Source organism: Fundulus heteroclitus, unplaced genomic scaffold (assembly GCF_011125445.2).
Source record: "Fundulus heteroclitus isolate FHET01 unplaced genomic scaffold, MU-UCD_Fhet_4.1 scaffold_154, whole genome shotgun sequence".
NCBI classification, from domain to species: Eukaryota; Metazoa; Chordata; class Actinopteri; order Cyprinodontiformes; family Fundulidae; genus Fundulus; species Fundulus heteroclitus.
The window spans coordinates 145,090-167,858 of record NW_023396566.1 but is presented as its reverse complement, the minus strand read 5'-3'; the positions used below and the strand labels follow the sequence as shown (position 1 = coordinate 167,858).

Below are 22,769 nucleotides of genomic sequence, written 5' to 3'. Positions count from 1 at the left end.
TTTATCTATTTATTTATAATTTTCAAGCTAAAATTATCAACAGCTGGAAGGAGGCAGACCATTATCTTATTTTGGTTCTTAGGCTGTATTTTTTTGTTTTTTGTTTAGGACTTAGAAAGCCTTAAAACTACTTATCTATCAGAATCAGAATCAGAAATACTTTAATAATCCCAGAGGCAAATTATTTAACCTAAGGTTTTAATTCTTATTAAAACTGTGTGGATGTGAGATGTAAGTAAATGACAGTGATGTTGCATGGCGAAAAATAGAGGGGGAAAAAAAGATACATAAACTAGAACCAACATTTTTTTTAATTATTATTATTATTGACTTTGTAAATAAACATTGTTAATGTAAAAATGTTAAGGTTTGGTCCTGGTTAAACCCAATTCATCCTGTAAGATTCTCCTCATCCTCTGGTACAGCAAATCAAAATACGACTTCAAAGTAGAAAAGGAAGGTAAAGGTAAATTAAAAATAGTGAAGTTTAATTCAAGGTGCAGAAACTCCAAACAAAACAAATATCTGAACAGGAGATCATACATTATTGTGGGAACAAACCATGTAAAATAACACAAACAGTAGGCCTATATGTAGCCTACTGATGTGTACGGGGTGTGGCTGGCTCTTTATTTTAAAGATTACTTAAAAAGAGATAAATGTTAAAGCGATTAACCCAGCAGGGAAACTGCTGTACTGTAGCTGTAAGTGGATCGTATCAACCAGCCTAGCTGCGACGAAACGTGTGCAGAAATGGAGCTTTTCTCACGTCCAGCTGTGAGATCTTATTGATCACAAACAAGTGCAGATCTTTAGATAATCTGTTTGTATCTGAGAGGCAGAAAAATACTTTTTGGGAACATCAATAATAGAAAAAATACAGGAGATGATGCTGAACGCTCTCCAAACATTTCACACTCCTACCGAGGAAAACTAAGCAAAGAGGTGGGAAACACTGAGGAGGAGAAAACAAACAAGTTTCTGCTACCTTCATAAAATCAATTAAATAATCTGAGACCAGAGGAAGTCCTGCTGGGATCTTTACTCCACACGAGCCCTCAGAGAGCCGCCAGGACTGCAGAAATGACAGAAAATAAAAGCATTAAAGAAAATTACATTTGGGGATTTGCTGCCAATATGTGGTCAACTGCAGGGCAGTGAGAAAGTATTTGCTCCCTTACTGATTTCTTTAATAATCAACCCTCCACCACCATGCTGCACAGTTGGTGTGAGGCGTCTGTCCTTTCTCTGTAGGATGATGGACTTCAGACAGATCACAAATGACTCTGCACTACAAAAACAGAACTAAAAATAATTGACATTTTCTTAATTTTTCTTGATTTGAGCAGGTAAATAAGATGATCTGCCAATGGAATAAGATTTTTGCACTTGAAATAGGAACAATTAATCTCCATCGTCTTATTTCAAGTGCAGGATGTCTAAATATCTCATTTTAGGAGTCAAATACTCATTCCATTGGCAGATGATTTTATTTACCTGCTGAAATCTAGGACAGAAACACAACTTTTAAGAACATTTTACTTCTTTTTAGGTCCGTTTATGCAGTGTGTTCCTGGTAGCCACAGGTGCGTCTCCTCCTCTGCTGATGTCTTTCCGTCCTGACGTTGTGTTAACACACAGCAGTTTGAGTCGTGCTGTTAATGAAACGTGTTATATAAATAAACCCGCCTCACCTGTAGGCTCCAGAGAAGTAAATTAGTAAAAAACTGCTTTTATCAAAGGTTTGACGTACAGCACCTGAGAACAGCTGTTTTCTCTCATCTGCAGTTCTTACCTTTCATGATTCCTTCTGAGGACACACCGTTGGTCCTCCTAATGGCTTTAACCTTTGACCTGCAGCTTCATTTATTGGCCATCCTCTGCTTCCTGCCTTTCATTCTGCTGAATCCGAGGCTCCCTGCAGGATCTCTCCTCCCGCCCCGTCTGGTTTCAGCCGCTGCCTTTAATCAGCTTCAGTCTGAACCCCCATCAGCTTATTGATGCCATCGATCAGCTGCAGCTTAACATTTTTTCTCATCATCTCTCGTCTCTGATGATTTCAGAAGCCTCCTCGTGGAACCTGGGAAACAGCCCGCAGACCTTTGAAGAGTTTGATACCTAAGCTGTGGAGAAGTTTGTGTCTTGGCGGCGAAGCCACATTCCGCTCTGGCTTGGTCGAGACGTGGCGTGACGCTGGAGGAACGTTTCCTCAGCTGTGACCCGGACTGATGACACAAGTTTGTGTTTCATGACACGACACTGCAAAAAGGGAACTAAAAGTAAGTAAAAATTTCTTGAAATTAGTTAATTTTTTCCTTGATTTGAGGAGCTAAATAAGACTATTTGCCAATGGAATGAGTATTTTTACCGCTAAAATAGAATAGTTAGATATCCTGCACTTGAAATAAGACGATGGAGATTAATTGTTCCTATTTTAAGTGCAAAAATCTTATTCCATTGGCAAATAGTCTTATTTAGCTCCTCAAATCAAGGAAAAATACACTGATTCCAAGAAAATTTCACTTACTTTTAGTTCCCTTTTTGCTGTGAACGACTGTTCTGAGAAACTAGACTTTAGGAACACATGAGAGCAGAAGCAAAGATCACCTGAAGCTGCTAAATTAACAACAAACTTCACGTTTTCATACAAAAATGAATCGGTACGTTTTAAAAAGATAGCCGCTGCATCACAGGACAAACAGCCATGCGCTCCTCGCTGACGGCCGTTTATAGAGACCAATTAATGCAGCAGTCGTGTTTTAAAGTCGGAGTACCCTGAAAGAACCCACATGTATGAAATGTTCTCATAATAAACCTTTTTATTTTCTCTGAGCCACACGTTGTGGCTGAAGACCTGCAGAGCAACATTAGACCTAGAAGTCCTGGCTTTGCACAAAATTAAAGCAGGGAAAGCAGAACAATTTTAAACTATGCTAACATAGTAAAATAGTAAATAAGAAATAAAAAAACGGAAAAAAAACACCCCAATGCATTTCTTTTTATTTTTCTTGCATTATTACATTATAATTTCAGACTAAATATTTTGCTTTTGTATATATTTTTTTTGTCATGTAAGTATAGATTTGATCTTGTTAATCTGGTTAACTCATGAGGAAACAAGTTCAGAAAGGAAGAGATTCAAGTGAGCAGCTCTGCATAAATATATGGCTGAAGCTACGGAGGCCCTGAAGTGCAAAATACATCAACACAACGATTAATTAAAAAACTCAATAATATCTTAAAAAACACATTAACATTAACCTACTGGAAGAGGTCGACACCAGCAGGAAACATGAGACATGGCTGCATGGACAACTTATTAAATGTTAGTAATTTAATTTAAAATTAAATTAATAACATGAATGTTTTCAAAAACTCGCTAAAGGCAGTTCACAATGTTATTTTGTTTTTTTATGATGTGGGTTTGAAAATGTAATTTTTAAAGATGTTGTTGTGTTTTCATTGTTATTGTGTATTTAAATATTTAGTTGCTTCTACTTGTTTCAATGTAATGTTGTGTTTTTTACGATGTTGTTGGTTTGAATATGTCATTTTTTAGATTCTAAGCAGACAAACAGCAGCAAACGCTCAGCTGGAGTCCAAAGCCACACCTGGAGAACACATAATTATCTTTGTTTCACTAGAATTTACAAAACGATAATTATCAGCCAGCCAGGGTTTCATTTTAGTACAGCAATCAATCATTTTAGTTTTTATATTAGGTGAGTTTTGAAAGAAAAGCATAACTTAATATCATCAATATAAAACAATAAGTGATTTCATGGCAAAATTATAGAAGGGGGAAGAACATAAAAAGAAAACAATAATGGACCAAATATCAATCCTTGGGGAACCCCACAGTTTAAAGAAGCTTTCATGTAGGAGGATTGTAAAGGATATTCTAAAGTTATCTTATTTCAGTTTCATCTCATTATATTGTCGTAAGCTGTATGCAACAAAATTTCCTTTCATATGCACTCTTATTCTATTTTTTACCTGCTCTTACCTGTGATGCAGTAACTATTGTGAAACACTTTGGCCACCTGAGGTCACTTTAAATGTGCGACATAAATTAGATTAGATTAGATAAATACATTTAAAATAGAAATTTTGATTGAAAATGCTGCACATTTGGATTTTCTTGCTACAGTGAAACATGACATGGATTCAGTCGTCTCTTTAAAAAACACATAAACTCTTTGAATTTTATTGGATCAGAGCAGGAAACTGATATCAAAGCAAAGTTAATGCAAAATGAGCAGAAAAAGGTAAAAAAGTAGAAAAATAAATCATTAAAAAAAACTATACGAAACAAAGAAACAACCAATGAGTTCTTTTGAACAAAAATAAAACAAATGTATGGATAAGAGACAAGTGGAAGTAATTTAAATTCTGTTTTACAGATTTCCTTCTTTTAGAACGTTGTTCTTTGGCTGCTTGGTGGCAAACAGAAGCAGTCAAAGATTTCATGTACTTTGATTTTCTTTCAGCCTCACCTCAATATTTTACACGGATGTTAAAACAAAATATTTTCCCCCCCACACCGACACTTTAATCATGTTTCTGCTGCTAAATCAGCAGCAGACGTGGTGTTTTTACGCCTGATGTGCAGATTGATCAGATTAATCATCGGTTAGCAGGAAGGACGAGCGGGTTGGAGCTCTGGAGCTGAAGCATCGATCCGTTCCTCCATGATGAGAGTCCAACTTTGATCTGGGCTCAGAACGAGTTCATTTAACGAGCAATTTTAGTTTTTTTTTTATTTTAGAGTTTGATTTCATACATTTTTTATTAAGAGAGATTTGTTTTCAGCAATAAGATGCTAGTTTTCTCATCATTAACGGTGGACCGTCCAATCGAACTTAGTTTCAAAGCTCCTCCTGCACACGCTGGACCAGAGAAACCTGGAAGGCTTTCAGACACTGTGGAGGAGAAGAAGAAGAAGAAGAAGCAAAACGCTCCTAAAATCTGCTTATTTCTGTTTTCACATCAGCGTTTTGGACCGTCCAGGTACGGTGGAGCTGCTGTAGCAGAACTTATTTTAGCAGTTCAACACGTGAGACTTAAAGGTTAACTCCTCACTGTGATGCATGTTAATATGTTAACCCAAATATTTCTCAGGACCATCTGAGACAAAAACGTGGCTCTACCTAACAACAGTCCAGTCTCTATTTATCAGGTAAGATGTTGCTGATGTCGTCTCTGGTGCAGGAGTGACCAATGACTCCAGCTACAACACACAACTTTTAAAACGTCCCTAAATTCTCGAACAGCTTTATGTTTGTCCATATTTCTCCTATCACACTTTTTCCTTCCACTAAACTTTCCATTGATATGGATGAAATCAGCTTCTTCACTAACAAGTGACTGTCTGCTGGATAACTGTCCAGTCAGCCCTATGATTTAATACATTTCTGTATTAAAAATAGATTTTTCTTCCTTTTCATCCTGATAGTCTGGGTGCAGTGAACATACATAACGCAGTTTCTCTGTTTAAACTCAGTTTCTGCATTAAATGACGTTTGATGATGCTCTTGAGATGTAACCTCCATGTTAGCATTTCTAAAATGCATCTGATGCTGGTTTCAATGTGAAGAAAGGAAATGCTAATGCGTCAAGTAAACTCACCTTTTGTTGTGGTGATCATGTGTTTTTGTCACTTAAAGGAACATTTCACTTTTTTAGCCTTTAAATACATTTTGTTGTGTACTTGGAGTCTCTCCAGGAAATACGTAGATATCTTTATGTTCTTTTTGGCTTATATTTTTCAAGCTGTTCAGTTTTCTCTGTTCTCCGTTACATTTTTCAATTCAATTCAATTCAATTTTATTTATATAGCGCCAATTCATGAAATATGTCATCTTTATGAAGTCAAATTCAATCAGATTATACAGCTGATCAAAAAAAGTCCTATGTAAGGAAACCCAGTAGATTGCATCAAGTCTTGACAACAATTAATTTTGAGCAATTACGTCACAATTTGACGCATATTAACGTACGAGTCTAATTGGTTCTGTATCGGTGCTCTTAATTTAAATTACTTGTATGTCACCCCAACTTTCCACATTGAAATGTCCTGAAACACTGTTAATCCGTTCCAGACCCCCAAAATGACCAGAATTTATTTTGTGACATGCTTTTAAAGAAGAAAAATGTAGGTAAGAAAGACGAACACAGTCTTGTGTTTCTCTTGGAGACCAGAGGACATGAATTCTGCCCCGTTTTCCCTCACTTTCATCTACAGAGGTTTTAAATTAAAACCCGTCCAATTTATAATGTTTCATCATCCCTCTCAGTTTTCGGCAGCTGCCGTTAAATAGTGTCGTCGCTCAGCAGCAACTTTTTCTGGGAGGTTCTTTTGAATAAATTCTGAATAATTGTCCCACATTTCCAATTTTTCCTCTCGTAAAAATAACAGTTTCCTCTGCATCAGCTATTTCCTGCCAAACCTCTGTGTGCCGCTTCGTCTGTAGTTGACTTGTTGCCTAATTCACTGTGGCGCCCACTAGTGGTAGGATGTCTGAAACTGGCTCACAAGCTGAATTTTAGCTCTTAAGGCAAAGCAAAAAAAACAAAAAATAAACTGGCAGAAAACCTCGTATCTCACCAAACTTACATCATAAAACACTTGTAATCCAGGTAGCACTGTATGAAGTATTATGGCAACAGTTGTTTGGAGAGCTGGGAGCACAAAAACATCTGTGGGCATCAGGGTAACAATGCTGGTCAGAACAGGAGCAGAAATTATGTCTTTCTGAATGCTGCCAGAACTTTACTGGTTTAATTCATTTAAATTTGTCCGTGGGGTGCCAGTTTGTCAGGTCTCCTAACATTATTTCTCCTCCTGACGGGATGAAGAACCACGGAGATCTTTGCTGAAGCTTTGAGCTCCAGACCGTGTTTAGCACCTTTACCTTTAGGCGGACACTGTAGTGCACCGCAGGCCGAGTTTGAGGCTCATCACTCATCTGCTAGTTTATTAAAAAAACACTTTTCAGTAACAAGACGATTCAAAGTGGTGTAGTGAAAGTACGTTGGGGTAAAATGTGTTCTCTGTTTAATCCACGAAGCCTAAACCCAACCAATCAGCGACTAAAAGCTAAAGGAGAAACATTATTTCTGACTTCAGTTTAGGGATTATATCCGATCTGCTGCTTAAAAGCCAAAAACCTGCTGAGTGGAAACAGCCAAAGTCAGCAATTCTTTATGGAAGTAACGGAAATGGTGCAAAAAAAAAATCAAAAAGAAGAATAAACAGGAGCCAAAGCTTCATCTACGTCTTTATTTAAACATCAACTCACATTTTCGGACATTTTAAACGACACATTATTGAGATTTAAGCAGCAGCGTTACACCGAGGAAAGCTCATATCCATGCATCACTTCACACAACATCAACGCTGAGCTTACAGTGAACAACGACATCCAAACGCTGAGAGAACGAGGCCAAAATCACCTCCAAATAAATTAGATTCTTTAAATAATATGTGATTAAAGTTACAGAGGAGTTTTTCTCTGTGTTTAAGGTTCACTGCCTTCACCACAGCAGCCGTTTTTTTCTGCTCTGATGCTCTGATCCTCCTCGCTCCTCGCCTCTGCCTCCCTTATTTTTCTCACCCGTCGTCCCGCGGGAGGCTGCCCAAAACATATCTGCTCAAACTGTTAAGAGAGTGCTGCAGAAATGGAGAGATTAAGATCTCAGAGCTGTCAGGATGTTTCAGCTGGATGTGGCTTTTTTCTTTCCTTTAAGGAGAAGAACTTGTGAAAAGCTTTGAGCCGCCCGGCTTTACAGGTGTGTTAACGCCGTCAGAAGCTTTCTGACCGCAGATGGAGAGAAGACAGCGAGACAACCCAAGCCTGATAGAAAACACTCACTTTATAGATATAATTCATGTAGATTTATAGACACAAAACTTCATCTGAATAAAACTCTGACTGCTAAAAGTTAGACGACATTTTATAGCAGGAAGGTCCAGAAAGACTCCGGTTTCATCTCAACTTATGACAAAAAAGGAACATTTCATCAAATAAAAACAACTATCAATAAAAAGATCGACACAAAATATCCTCAAAACCAGCAAGGAGAGAAAGAAAAGAGCCGTCCTGTAATTAAACTGTAAAAATCTACAAGTTGGACCACTTTTTCCCTAGAATCCTGATTAAGCTTAACTTTAAACTTTTCCTTTAAACTCAAACATTGGGACCAGTGTCGGGCATCTTTTAACGCCTTTGATTAAAAACTTGGAAAGATCTTTTTACCAGATAAACTTATTTCCTACTGGTACCGGTTCCTGGGTCAAAGGCTTTGACCCAGGAACTAGTACCGGTTCCTGGGTCAGCGATTTCCCCCCAGAGGAACCAGAACCAAGCCGCCAGGTTTGCTGGTCAATGCCAGCAAACAGCTTTTATTTACTGGAGTCACCGGTTTAAAGTCTGAATAAAGTTTGACTATTAACAACATTTTGGGTCAGATTTTCACCCTGTACAAGAACTAAACATTTTTTTTATCTTAAAAAAACCCCAGAGAAATCAGAAAATCTGAAACAATCGGAACCTCAGATTAAAGTTTATATCTGGAGGAAATGTTTAGTTTTGATAAAAGTTCCAAACTTTCACCAGAGATAACATAAAAAATTTGCTCCAGTCTGAGAAAAAAAGGAAAAAACAAATTTAGGGAAACATCGACCATATATGGTCATCTTTGATTAAAAGAGGAAAAACAAATCAGGGAAACGTCGACCATATATGGTAATCTTTGATAAAACTGGGGAGGAAAACTTTCCTGGTTTCTGGTGAAAACGTTGGACTTTTAGCAGCAGCAGTATTTTCCCCTTCAAACCGATCCGAGGGGGAAAAAAACGTTCTGGGACAAACAAATGACTAATTAAAGTTTTAATATCCATAATATTAGTTACAGTCTCATCTTAGGTCAGCGTTTGGGTAGAAATGTAAAACTTTCACCAGAAATAAATAGTAGAACATTTGCTGGTTGTAAACTTCTGGATCAGACTTTTATTTTGACTTATGATTGACAATGATTTCCATTTTCACTCTGAATCCGACATTTTCAAGTTTCTCACCAGCACAAGAACTCAGAATCCAACATGGCCGCCTAGAGATAGATGCAGTAAAGAAAAAAAAACATTGTTTGGGTTTTTTTTGTACCTGTGTCGATTTGTTTCAGATCAACAGAACCATAGAACCTCCTTCATGACAGAAAAAAAGAAAACGCAGCTTTTATTATTAATTACTAGCCTGATCTCCGTAGAATTTATTAACAGTAAAACTTGCTCGTTTGGCTTTAAACGAAGACGCCGATCATTTTCCCGCTGACGGCTAAATGTGAGGAAGGAAGCTAAGCAGCGGCGGGCAGACGCTAACGGCACAAACCACGACGACACGTTCACTGCAGCGACGGAAACGGCGGCTCTGACCGGCGTGAAGACGCGGGTCTGTAGTTTGATTCCCAGCGAGGCTCATGGGAAGCTCAGGAAAACGAGCGAATATTTAATATTTAAACACCAGGTTGGAGCGAAGCAGCGATGAGAGGAAACAGCAACAGTCAGCAGTTATTTCTGTTCTCGTTCTCGGTCCCGCCGCTTTGCTTTGTGGGTAAGACGGTTCTGGTTCTGAGCAGAAATCCAAACTAAAAACTTGAAATAAACAGCAGCAAATAAATAGGAATGATAAAGGATAAAAAAAAAAAAAAAAAAAACGACACACATCAGAACGTAAACAGAACTTCCTTCACCATGGATCCATGTAAGCAGACAAAACAGGAACCAAACCTGGACCTGAGTTTTGGGTTTGGACCGCTCCGCTCCAGCTTTATTCAGATTGTTTGGTGAAAACGATCAGAACCGTCAGACCAAACCCGCCTCTGACGCCAAACCGCGGTTCAGGTCCAGGTTTGCCGGGCCGCGGCTCGGCTCGGTTCTACACCATGAAGCGATGCTCCTTGCCGTCGTGGGCCATCAGGATGACGTTGCGGTTGGAGGTCCAGATGAGGCGGGCCAGCTTCAGGTGGTTCTGGGAGCCCGGGGAGGCGGGCTGCACCGGGGGAACCTGGTAGGTCTTGATGCAGCGGAGCTGAGGCGCCGAGTTCAGCATGCCGATGCTGCCCAGCAGGCTGGTGTTCATCTGGGAACCCAATACAGAACTGTGAGAACCCGACAGACAAGAACTCACTTTTACTGCCAGTCATGGTCCTTTTAGCTGGATTTTAACGAAACGACAAAAACAGAACCAAAAATAAGTAAAAATTTCTTGAAATTAATGTATTTCAACCTGGATTTGAGCAGGTAAATAAGATTATCTGCCAATGGAATGAGTATTTTTTACCCCTGAAATAAGATAATTAGATATACTGCACTTGAAATTAGATGATGGAGATGAACTGTTCCTATTTTAAGTGTAAAAATCAAATAATCTTTTTTACCTGCCCAAATCAAAGAAAAATACTCCCATTTCAAGAAATATTTTCTTATTTTTAGCTCTATTTTTGCAGTGTGTAGGTCCGAATGAAGAGTTTCAGACGTTTAAAAGAACAGAGGCTGGTTTTCTAGCATTTTGGATCGAACGGTTTCTATTTTTATGGCTTAAAATTGCTTTTAGTCCATTTCCAGCAACAAAAACAAACAAAAGTTGTTGAGTAGAAAGTTCCTGATGTTTGAGATCACTTCTTTGACGACATCAAAACAAAAGCGTAGAAACGGGCTAATAAAACAAAAATGTTTGTGTTGTACTGAATATTTTCCATTTAAAATATTAAAACCTGGTGATAGAAAATGGTGGCGAGGCGCTAGAGCTCAGAGATCACAACGTAAAGCCGTTTTCGCTCTCTTCCCCGGACCTTTTCAGTCCGGTCCAGGTTCCTTTATCATCCTTTTCTCTCCAGCAAAAGCCTTAATAAATTATTATTCAGGTAATAAATGATTTTTCCTCCACTGCTGCTCTTCGCTTTGACTCTGCGGCTCGCATCGTGTCCGGGGGAAACATGTGAGTCTGAGCCGGCAGCCGTGGGACTTTGGCAGGTAGGAGGGGTTAATCTGATTGGATGAGGAATGACATGAAAGGCACCGATTGGCTGCACGAAGTCACATGGAGGCCAAAAGGTTACACAGACACATTTTAAGGTGAATGTCCTTCTACACTGATTTAACTCGTCTGAGAACCCTGAAGCGCTTTACAGTCATTCACCCGTTCACACCCTGACGGTGGTGAGCTACGCTAGCAGCCACAGCTGCCCTGGCCCAGACTGACAGAGGCTGACAGACATGGCCGCCATTGGACCCGCAGATAATGTGGGGGACGTGCCTTGCCCAAGGGCACAACGACTGAGACGGATCGAACCGGCAACTCCTGCGCCACTTTATTTATGAGAAAACAGACGTAATTACTTTGTATGTGGTCATTTATGTTTACCGTGTCTACGCTTTTTTTTTTTTTTTGCTCCTCTTCTACCAGGTAAACGCTTCAGGAACATTAAATCCAAAACGAACAGATTGAAAAACGGCTTCTTCACTAAAGCTGTGAGGACTATCGCCCCCTGCTGGGTAGACCGAGTCTGTACACGTTACATCATCACTACTGTGAACGCAGTTCTGTGCGTTAAGGTTTAACAACAATGCACATTAATTATCAGGACTGTTTCTCGCACAGTTTCATATTTAAAACCGTTTTAGAGACAGTTTTTACCCGACAGCAATAACAAAACTAAATGCAACCAAAAAAAAAACATTAATGGATGATGTGTGTGACAATGTGCTATTTTTTATTTTTTAGTTGTTTTTATCAGTTATTTGTTATTTATTTTGTTATATTGTGTGTAAATTGAGGGACAGAGATTTATTTATTATTTATTTATTATTGTTGTTTTTTTTAAACATATGCACGGATTGATGGCACTTTTTAAATTTCGTTGTTCTTGTGACAATGACAATAAAGTTTTCATTCATTTTCATTCATTCATTCATTCATTCATAAATAGGACTGACTATAAGAACACGGTGCGACCCTAAAGACAGTTTTGTTTTTAAATGCTTTAATCTCTTTAAAAAAAAAAAATTTTAGCCACAGTTTATTTATTGCTTGTTGTTTATCGTGTGTCCCAGAAATATTTTAAATATTCTATTTTTCCTCTTGGTAAGGGAGCGTTTAGGCGGTTAGTTTCAGCCCGTGCAGAATTTAGAGGCTGGTGATACAGAACCGGACAGCGTTTATGAACAAGGTCCAAAAGAGCCTCGGTCGTTAAGCGACAGGTTCTAATAAAAAAAAAAAACAGGAGGAGGAGAAATGTTTCTACGACTGATCTGAATCTTTACACTGCAAAAGGGAACTAAAAGTAAGTAAACATTGCTTGAAATTTGTGTATTTTTCCTTCATTTGAGCAACTAAATAAGACTATTTGCCAATGGAATAAGATTTTTGCACTTAAAATAAGAACAATTCATCTCCATCATCTTATTTCAAGTGCAGGATGTCTAATTATTTTATTTCAGGGGTAAAAATACTCATGCTATTGGCTAATAACCCTATTTAGCTGCTCAAATCAAGGAAAATTACACTCATATCAAGAAACTTTTACTTGCTGTCAATTCCCTTTTTGCAGTGTAGTCGTGCCGATTAATTTTCTCTTAAACTCAGCAGGTTAAAAGCTAAACTAACTCATCTGGACTCTGCCTGCAGGTCCGCACACGAAACTCGGCGCCATGAGCATCGCTGGTTCCTGTGAAACCCGTTAACCCCTGTTCCGTCTTAGAACCTCTGAGCAAACCCGTGTCTCTGCTGCAGGTCTGAGGAACCAGGAGCAAACCGGACCACTTCAGAGCACACAGGGAAAAACATGGAGTAGAAACTCTATCGCCCCCCCCCCCCCCCCAAACCGACAGAGCGTCTGGCAGCTAATTACCTCGGCAGCCGTCCTGCCGGCGCTCGCAGCGGTTGATGCTTACAGTAATGCCATTACTGCGTGTGTCAGAGGCCGTAAAGACCTTTCATTCAAAATAACAGTTCTGGGAAGAGACGGGAGGCGAGTTTCAGTCTGCGGCCGTCATTCGCACCCATATCTGCTCTTTTCTCTACGCTTTATTTAAGCTTTAACAAACACAAAAAACCAAAAACTGAAATGTAAATAAGCTAAGTGTTTTAACACGGCGGGTTTCTTCAACTTGGAGCTTTTTGTCAATGTTTAAAAGACGACAAGCTGGAGAAATATTTTCTGTTATAGTTAGATTTCATCAAATAAAACATAAATGTTTAGTTTTCCTTCTGGTTTTAACGTTTAAAGCGCTTCTCTGGTCGCTTTTCTGTCCCTCAGCCCGACCGAGATCTAAAGGACGTTTTTTACATTAATATCTTATATTTGTTCACTGCTCTTTTTTATGCTTTTTTAAGCGAACGTAACAAATATTCAGGACTTTTAAATTTAAAATGTTTTGTTTTTGTTTTAAAGAAAAACACCAAAAGTTAAATGTTTTTACCATTTATGCAGATTGGACTATTTTCAGTGTCATAAACTGATTTTTAGCAGATTTTTATTCTGTGCAAGAAGTCGTGAATAAATTGTTCCAGCTTTGATCCACAAACACAACATTTTATAAATGCTCCTGTAGAAACATTAGATACAAAAAAAATTGCTGGGAGGACTAAATTATAGATAAAAGTATTGTTTATGACAGAGAAAGTATTTTTAATTATATTTAATTAAACGTGTTTTCTGATGATATCTGTTTAGAGATTGAAATATCTTTATTCATTCCATAATTATTATTATTATTAACATCAGTCATCAACATAATGAATGAATATTTGGGCATTTTATTTACTTTTAACCTATTAAATGCTAGTTTTAGTGACTAAAGTCTGTTTTCTCATTAAAAAAAAACACAATAAGTCAAATTTCACAGTATGTCGATGGTATAATCCAAAGCTGGTAGTCAGGAAATTTTTATAAAGTTTATAAAGTGAAGAAAAAGGTATTTTAAATTAGAGTCATAAGAACAAATTTTGCTATTTAGTATAAAATATGTCCTTAGACATTTAAAATCCTTCCAAAGTACAAAACTTTACCAGATTTTGTGCAGTCTGCAAAAACAAAGCCAAAGTTATGTAAAATTTAAAAAAAGTCCTCGGTGCAAATAATAAAGTGCATTTAGAAAACCTGAATAAAAACGTTTTAATCTGGTGTTGCTTTGGGGCTGAGGTCAGGCCAGGTGTGTTGGTTACCTGCCAGAAGCAGATGTGGCTGTCAGCGTTGGAATATGTCGCCAGGTAGCGTCCGTCAGGCGCGAACGACACCGCCGTGATCGGACCTTTGTGGCCGTGGATGTTCTGCAGAGGAAAACAGGAGAGGCTTCAGAACGAGAGAAGCTGAGCAGGAAGAGGATCCAGCAGGACGGAGACACACTGAACCCTGAAAAACCCGATTAAAATGTGTCAGACTGAAAATATCACAATTAACCAGAAATAGATTTAGAGGAAAGCCAGGAAGCAAAAGTGCTTTTATTCAACTAGAGCATGTAGGTCCTACAGCTGAAGAAATGTTGAACTGTTTCTTTAAAACCCCTAGAAACCAGTAGCGCCACCAGGGGGTGGCCAGGGGGGGCCATGGCCCCCCCAATGCCATGTCCTGGCCACCCCACTGACCAGTGTAAATTTTAGGCAGCCGCTCTTCCTGAGCTTCTATAGCGCTTCTATTTGTATCTGCCAGTATCCACTTTCTCCTAGTAACTATTTTTTTTCTAATAAATTAATAAATGTACACCTTATTCTAAATATAATTACACAATAAAAAGGAATTGTTGTTCAACTCAAAATGGTAACTTTGTACTGTTATTGATCTATGCACATTAGATCTTTAAAAATAAAAAAATAAAACATTAAAAAACAAATTATATTAGTAGGCGTTTACCTAAGTCTTTCTGATAGTTTTCTACAGGCAGCATTACTACAAAAGTTTAATAAAATCCTGAAATTATGGCTTTTAGTTTCAGTGTGCCACCCCAAGAGTTTAAGTGGATCCCACTGGTCACCCCTATGAAATATTTCTGGAGGCGCCACTGCTAGAAACATGAAACCTGTTTCTAAAATAGATTGTATTAATTGATAGTGCATTAAAATGGATGTAACTATGACCCACCCACTGAATTCTCTTTACTGCATATAAGCTTCCAGTTGGTAAAATTATGAGAAAGGATGGGATTAATGTCCACCGCTGTGCTGATGACACTCAGCTATATTTACCCTAAAATCCTGATTAATCCAACAACAGGCATGACTTCATTACACAAAATATAGAAACTTTTGTTAAAACTAAATGGAACGGAAAAGGAAACGGTGAGAACTAATTATTGTTAGCTTCTTAAATTAAATCAGACAAACATGAACAAACAAATCTGTAATCTGGTCAGAAATTCTAATTTTTCGAAGCATTTTGTGGAAACGTGTTTGGCTCCAGCTGTTGCCACAATTAGTTTAACTGATTTGCTCTAAATCTTTCTCCGTTGTTGGTCTGAAACCCAGAAGATAATCCAGTTTATCTGCCCAGTTGAACAGAACGTCCGCTGATATTTGCAGCAGAGACCCTAAAGATGCATTAAACCTCGTACGCGGCGGCTAACCGTGCTGCTAACAGCTAATTAGCCGTTCACGCTTGGTGACGATTGCTGTGAACCTCTGGGAGACTCTGGTGATGACGGCGGCCTTTAAATGTACGTCTGGATTGTTGAAATCAAAGTTAAATTACGCCGCTGACTCCCACTCAGTCTTTCATGCACTTTATTTTTGTGAATATTCATATTAATGTTGCATTTAGATCCAGTAGCACGGCCCTGCCACCACAGCAGCTTCTCTGGGTGATTCCTCCTGCAGCAGCAGCTGGAGGTTGGCCCTTGCTGCTGTTTCATGGCTCCATCTCTGGGTTCTGACGGAGCGTTCTGCCGGTTTGGACGCGCTAACTCCATCAAGCTTCTGGGCCAACAGATGCCTCCAGAACTCTGGGGACAGAATCCGCCCCGCCGCGGCGTAACGCAATAACCGCTCCCACCAGATGCGGGACGTGTAACGCAATAAAAGGTCCTGCGACTGGGATTACAAACGCTCACCTCCAGATGAGATTAAGGCGCGTCGCCTCGGGCGCTCAGAGCCTGAAATAATAACCAGTCTGTGCAGGTTAGACCCGAGCAAAGTAACAACACAATGAAATGAAAATCTCATATTTTCCATTCATTCTCTCCCTCCTGTTATTTGAGGAAATCGGATTAGATTCCAGCGTCGTCGAGCTGAGCCGGTTTTCTCTGCAGCAGAACCGCTCCTCCACCTCAGGGTCCGTCTTTTAGCTTTTAGTGTCTTCCCAAGAAGTCCCAAACCTCACCTACCTGCAGCTGTTTCACAAAATAAGGAGGCTCAAGCTGCAGGATGCTGGAGCCGGACCGAGTAAAACGGTACCAGAGGTTCCTGAGCTGCATCAGAAATTTACATTAAGCATAATAAAATTCACTTTCTGCACCAAAACCTAAAAAAGTCTGGTCCACGTGAACAAATAATACCAGAATGAATCCATTAAAACAGAGAAGTTCCATCTAAAAATATCTCTGATGTTCTCCTGGAGCACCATGAGCTCCACCATCTTCACATGGAGAACACCTGGTACCACAGCAGACCTGCCAGGAGAAGGGCCGCCCTCCAGAACTCGCAGACCGGGTCAGGAAGTCCTGAATGAGGGGCAGCAGAGACCAAAGGTCCCCCTGAAGGAGCTGCAGAGGTCCAAAAAGACTAAAACTGTCCAAAGGCAACACATCCCATCCCCCCAGAAGCCTGTCCTCACAGTGAGACACGGTGGTGGCAGCATCATGCTGTGGGATGTTCCTCAGCAGCAGAGACTGGGGGACGGGGCGGAGGTTCTCCTCCCAGCAGGACAAAGACCCGAAGCTTAATGGGTTTGATGGCCTAGTCAAAGTCCAGGCATCAATGCAGCTGAGAATCTGCGGTCAGACGTAAAGATCTCTAGAAACCATCCATCATGGAGGAACTGGAGGCGTTTAGCCTCGAGGAAACGGCAGAAACCCCCCCAAAAAACACAAAAAAGTCATAAAAACCATAAATCTGTCACTAACTTAACTGTCCTGTCATATTTCATCTAAGTTTTTACCTAAAATATAATAATAAAGTTTTTCATGATGTTTTCTTCCGTCTCTCGCCCAGTGACTGCTGGGAGATAGGCGGCGGTTGGATGGACGCTGCTGTCTTCCTGCTTTGTTTTCCGTTTAAATAAAACACTAAAAGTGATTTAAACAGTTTCTCACAGGGCAGACCTGCAGGGAAGCCGGAGCCAACAGAAACATGTACCTGAGCTGCAGCAGCTTTCATATATGTTATGATCAGAGTGGGTTTCTGTGTCACAGTGGGCTGCCCACCCGATCAATGAGCCAATCAGAGAGCAGTGAAGCAGACGGCGAGCGTTTACAGCTCTCTGTGGTCCAACATGGCAGACGCATGTTTGTGTTCATCACAAACCCCCCCCCCCCCCCCCCCCCCCCCCCACCCGTCTGGAGGAAATATCAACCTTCATCGCTCCTCACAACTTTTATCTTTCATTAATTCATCACTTCTCTCATCATTGTAGAGAATTTAATCTGACCAGGATCTGCAGTAAACGACGCGTTGACAAGAAACCAGCACGGCTCCAGCGTCTTTAAGCCCATCAGGAATATAGAGACTACCTTTTGTTTTTTTAAACACAATATTTGACTTTTAATCTGGGTTATAATCTTTTCCTGTTCATCTTTTTCTGTGGGTGTGTCTCTCTGGGTTCTGATTGGACAGAAAACTTCCCGTCCTGCAGCAGCGGAGGAGACTCAAACATCCACATTTTAAACATTTACCTGCAGAGAGGGATTTATGTCTCTCTTTGCAGGTGTAGAAGCAGACTCAGAGGATTTTACCTTGATCTCTCCTTTTCTTCTCCTATATTTTTGTCACCTTTTCCACTCTTTTAGCATTTCATCTCATCTTTTTTGTTTCAGTGTCCATTGAACATGAAACAGTCCCAGAATAAAATCTAATAAAACTTTTTGCACATATAAATCAAGCGGTGAAAGCGGTAAGGCTCCACTTGTGAAAGTAAAATCTGTTCTTAAAGCAACGCTGCCAGGCAGGACACATGAAACTGTGAATATGAAAGCAGGTTAAATCTAAAACCTGCTGAATATTTGACAGAAAGCAGAAACAGGACAACTCCCTGAAAGTTTGATATTTTAAACTGCGCTTATGTTAAAAACAACAACCGTCATCAAGGTGAGAAATCTGCCAGGTGAGGTTTAACCTTAATTGACTCGTTTAACTGTGGGTGACGTTTCTGCTGGACAGTAAGGCTGAGATGAGGAGCTCTAAGCAGGGCTGGGTGTTCGTCTATGAGGACATTTATTCTTAATTTTTATGCAGATTTAGCTAAACTAAACAAAAATGCACGGCAGGCATTGAGTCAAAGCTTGGTGTCTGCAGACCTGCCATCCCTGCAGCAGCGATTACAGGAACAAAGTGACGCTAATCTGCTGTTTGCACTGTAAATGGCTAAAAAAAAAAACCCACGGCCATTTCTATTCTCTGCAGCTATTTTCCTGAAGCAGGAAGGCAGGCGACGCTCGAGGCTCCGCCGGCTTTCCTGCCATGACGGGACGCACAAAGCGAGGCGCGCTCTGCGTCCCGGGAAGAAGCAGATGCGGCCGAGAGGGAAAGATCTGCGGGAAAGATCGTTTCTTTGTGTTCAATTAGCGCAGAGGCAGGAGTCTGTTAAAAAGGCAGAGTGGGCAGCTGGACAAAAACACAGAGCGAGTAATGCAGCTGACAAAGAGCCGTTCACGCAGGCTGATCAAAGCTGTGGCAGATGGTCATGCAGGGAGCAGCTACTCTACGGTTGGAAACACTCCGGATGAGCTGGATTAGCAGCTCGCTCCTTCGCCTCCTTCTCCTCTTCATCACCGACTGCTGCTAAACCCCATCACACGGCGCCGTTATAACCTAAACTTGTGTTACAGTAAATCCTCCGCTGGATGAACTGGACTAATTTATCTGCTCATGTTAACATAAACGTCTTTAAAACCGGGGGTTCTGTTGAGTCTATGTAGGCAGTCAGTGTCTTTCTAGCACCAGATGAGCCTGAGCAGGTTTTTGGTATAACAAAAAAAGTTAATTACTACCAGAATTTACCATCAATTAAAGGGATAATAGAGAAAATGCCAAAGTTAAGAGATTCTCTTCCAGCTGTGTGAAATATAGAGCAGCACCGCCCCAGTCAGCTGGTTGCACTGAGGATACTACATTAACGAGAAAGTAATTCAAATATTCATGGATTAAAAAAATTAAAACATGGATAACATATTTCTTAAAGTATCGCTGTTTTAATCTACAGTTGTTAAATGGTGATGAATCGAACAGCAAATATCAGCTTCTTAGACTCTTAAAACCTGAAAGGTAGATGTAGAGCTCATCTAAATTCCTGCTCATCTTTGAAAGTTAAAATAATGAATAAATGGTAAATCTTGCATTATACTGAGCATCATAACAGCTCTTAATATTTAAGCAGAGGTAGAAAAAAATGTTTTTTATATTTTAAAGCAGTGATGTTTCTACTAAAGGTCATCCTATTGTAAGAATAGGTATTATAATCGTTATGAGCTGATAGTAATAGAAAGTACTCCTGGGTCAATGTGAGCTTCTGTGCTTTCTGTGTCTCTGCTCTGTCTTCTGTAACATAGAAAGTACTCCTGGGTCAATGTGAGCTTCTGTGCTTTCTGTGTCTCTGCTCTGTCTTCTCTAACATAGAAAGTACTCCTGGGTCAATGTGAGCTTCTGAGCTTTCTGTATCTCTGCTCTGTCTTCTCTAACATAGAAAGTACTCCTGGGTCAATGTGAGCTTCTGTGCTTTCTGTATCTCTGCTCTGTCTTCTCTAACATAGAAAGTACTCCTGGGTCAATGTGAGCTTCTGAGCTTTCTGTGTCTCTGCTCTGTCTTCTCTACCATAGAAAGTACTCCTGGGTCAATGTGAGCTTCTGAGCTTTCTGTGTCTCTGCTCTGTCTTCTCTAAGCCCCAGTGGGTGGAGGCAGATGAGCGTTCACACTGAGCCTGGTTCTGGTTCTGCTGGAGGTTCTCCTCCCTGTTAAAGGGGAGTTTTCCTCTCCACTGTCGCTTCATGCATGCTCAGTATGAGGGATTGCTGCAAAGCCATCAACAATGCAGACGACTGTCCACTGTGGCTCTACGCTCTTTCAGGAGGAGTGAATGCTGCTTGGAGAGACTTGATGCAACCTGCTGGGTTTCCTTAGAGAGGAAACTTTCTCACCAACCTGGAGGATCTGATAGAGTCTGACTTTGGAAAGAACCTTCAGATGATGTGATGTTAATTGGAGCTATAGAAATAAAATTTAATTAATAATTCAGGGAAATAAAGTCCATCCTTTTCTGAGCTGTTTGAGTCGGGTTGGCCTAACGCAGTAGTCCTGATTGAGCTGGACAGTTTTACTGATTTATTTCTAACATGCTCCTATCTATCAAGATGTTTATTGGGATTTCTGAGAATAAAGAAAAATCTAAGGGGTGTTTCAAAGTTTCCTTTATTTGCCCAAAAATCTGCCCGTGCGGCTTGAAAAACAGCCGTGGAGCCGCTGTTGTTGCTGCTTGAAGACATTATTCAAAGTACGAAGAAGCAGCAGAATCAATAAGATTCAGAATTAATAAAACCTTAAAGATTTTGAACGCTATTAATCAAGATGAAAGCTTTCTGCTTCGCTTGAAATAAAACACTTGTAACACAGAGTTCCCGCAGGTCCATTATCTTTTAAATGTTAATTAGTGGAAATACCACACAGCCTTCACGGCGAACACACAGGCGCAGAAGGAGAGGAGATGTGGGCTGAACCGGGCCGAGCTGTTTTCAGATATAAACGAGCCGCTCCGGCAGACCAGACTGCTCAGGTTACTGAAAATCAATACGCAGCAAATTACCAACAAACACACCAACAGGGAGCAGAGCACAGGCGGCGCTATCACACACACACAATCAGAGAGGAACATGATTAACAGAGTCACCACTCTGTCATTAATCAGTTACTGAGAAATAAAAAGATCAGGAGAAACAAACCCTTCTCCTCCTCCTTCATCCCTTCATCCCAGCTGAAGATCTTTGATGGTAACAGAGGCAGCAACACATTTCTTAGGATGGATGGATGAATGGATGGATGGATGGATGTTGTATGGATGGATGATGGATGGATGGATGGATGGATGAATGATAGATGGATGATGGATGGATGGATGATGGATGGATGGATGTTGGATGGATGGATGATGGATGGATAAATGGATGGATGGATGGATGGATGGATGGATGGATAGATGATGGATGGATAGATGTTGGATGGATGGATGATGAATGGATGATGGATGGATGGATGGATGGATAGATGGATGTTGGATGGATGTTGGATGAATGCATAGATGGATGAATGGATAATGGATGGATGTTGGATGAATGGATGGATGGATGTTGGATGGATGAATGGATGTTGGATGGATGGATGGATGTTGGATGAATGGATAGATGGATGGATGTTGGATGAATGGATGGATATTGGATGCATGGATGGATGTTGGATGAATGGATAGATGGATGGATGTTGGATGAATGGATGGATGTTGGATGGATGGATGGATGTTGGATGAATGGATAGATGGATGGATGTTGGATGAATGGATGGATGTTGGATGGATGTTGGATGAATGGATGGAGAGATACACGAACAGATGGATGGATGAACAGATGGATGGATGTTGGATGAATGGATGATGGTTGGATGAATGGATGAACAGATGAACAGATGAATGAATAGATGAACAGATGAACAGATGAATGAACAGATGAACAGATGAACAGATGAACAGATGGATGAACGATGAATGGATGAACGGATGAACAGATGGATGGATGGATGGATGAACAGATAGATGAACGGATGAACAGATGAATGGATGAACAGATGGATGAATGGGTGAACAGATGAATGGATGAACAGATGGATGAATGGATGAACAGATGGATGAATGGATGAACAGATGAATGGATGAACAGATAGATGAACAGATGAACAGATGAATGGATGAAGAGCAGGCAGACTGAGCCTTGCTCAGAGGAACCTGGGCAGCAGGTCTGTCCCTCCTGGACCTACCTGGCATTTTCCCGTGCGAACGTCGTAGAGCGCCACGGATCCCTGCCGCGCGCCCACGGCGATCCTGTGGCTGCGGTCGCAGTAACCCACCATGTAGAACCTGGACACAGAACCAGTTAGACCACAGAGACCTGGCAGAACCTCACAGAACCTCCATGGAGACGGATCAGAACCATCAACCGTGCTGAGGCGCAGACGTACTTGCAGATGGCAGGGAAGCACTCCTGCAGCCCCTTCTTCTTCACCAGAGAGCCTTCAATGCAGTACATGATGATGTCCATCACCTGGAGACCCAAACCAGCCGAGCATCAACGTCTGCTCAGACGTTCTCAGGGAGCCTCGTGTCCCACGGCTTACCTCCACCAGCAGGTCCACCACGTCTCCGGGCATCTTCTCGATCAGGATGTCGATCACTCGCAGGATCTCCGCCTTGGCTCGGGCCAGAGTGGTGGTGTGGACGTTCTGCTGGGACTGGGAGTTGGCCTGAGCCGCGTTGTGACGGTGAACCTGGAGAACCAGTAACGGCCGGTCAGAACCAGGCTAAGCAC

At 40.7% G+C, this 22,769-nt stretch overlaps 1 protein-coding gene across 2 annotated transcripts in view; it reads right to left on the bottom strand.

Moving 5' to 3' along the window:
- Positions 1-9,694: 9,694 nt before the first annotated feature.
- LOC105915221 (WD repeat-containing protein 7) overlaps positions 9,695-22,769 on the bottom strand; it is a gene marked incomplete at its 5' end in the record, with an annotated part of 97,532 nt that continues 84,457 nt past the window's right edge. For both annotated transcript variants that reach the window (XM_021308809.2, XM_036129304.1), the window contains 5 exon segments: positions 9,695-10,139; positions 14,226-14,330; positions 22,222-22,321; positions 22,423-22,505; positions 22,579-22,728. In XM_021308809.2, the coding sequence (XP_021164484.2) occupies positions 9,936-10,139; positions 14,226-14,330; positions 22,222-22,321; positions 22,423-22,505; positions 22,579-22,728 (642 nt within the window).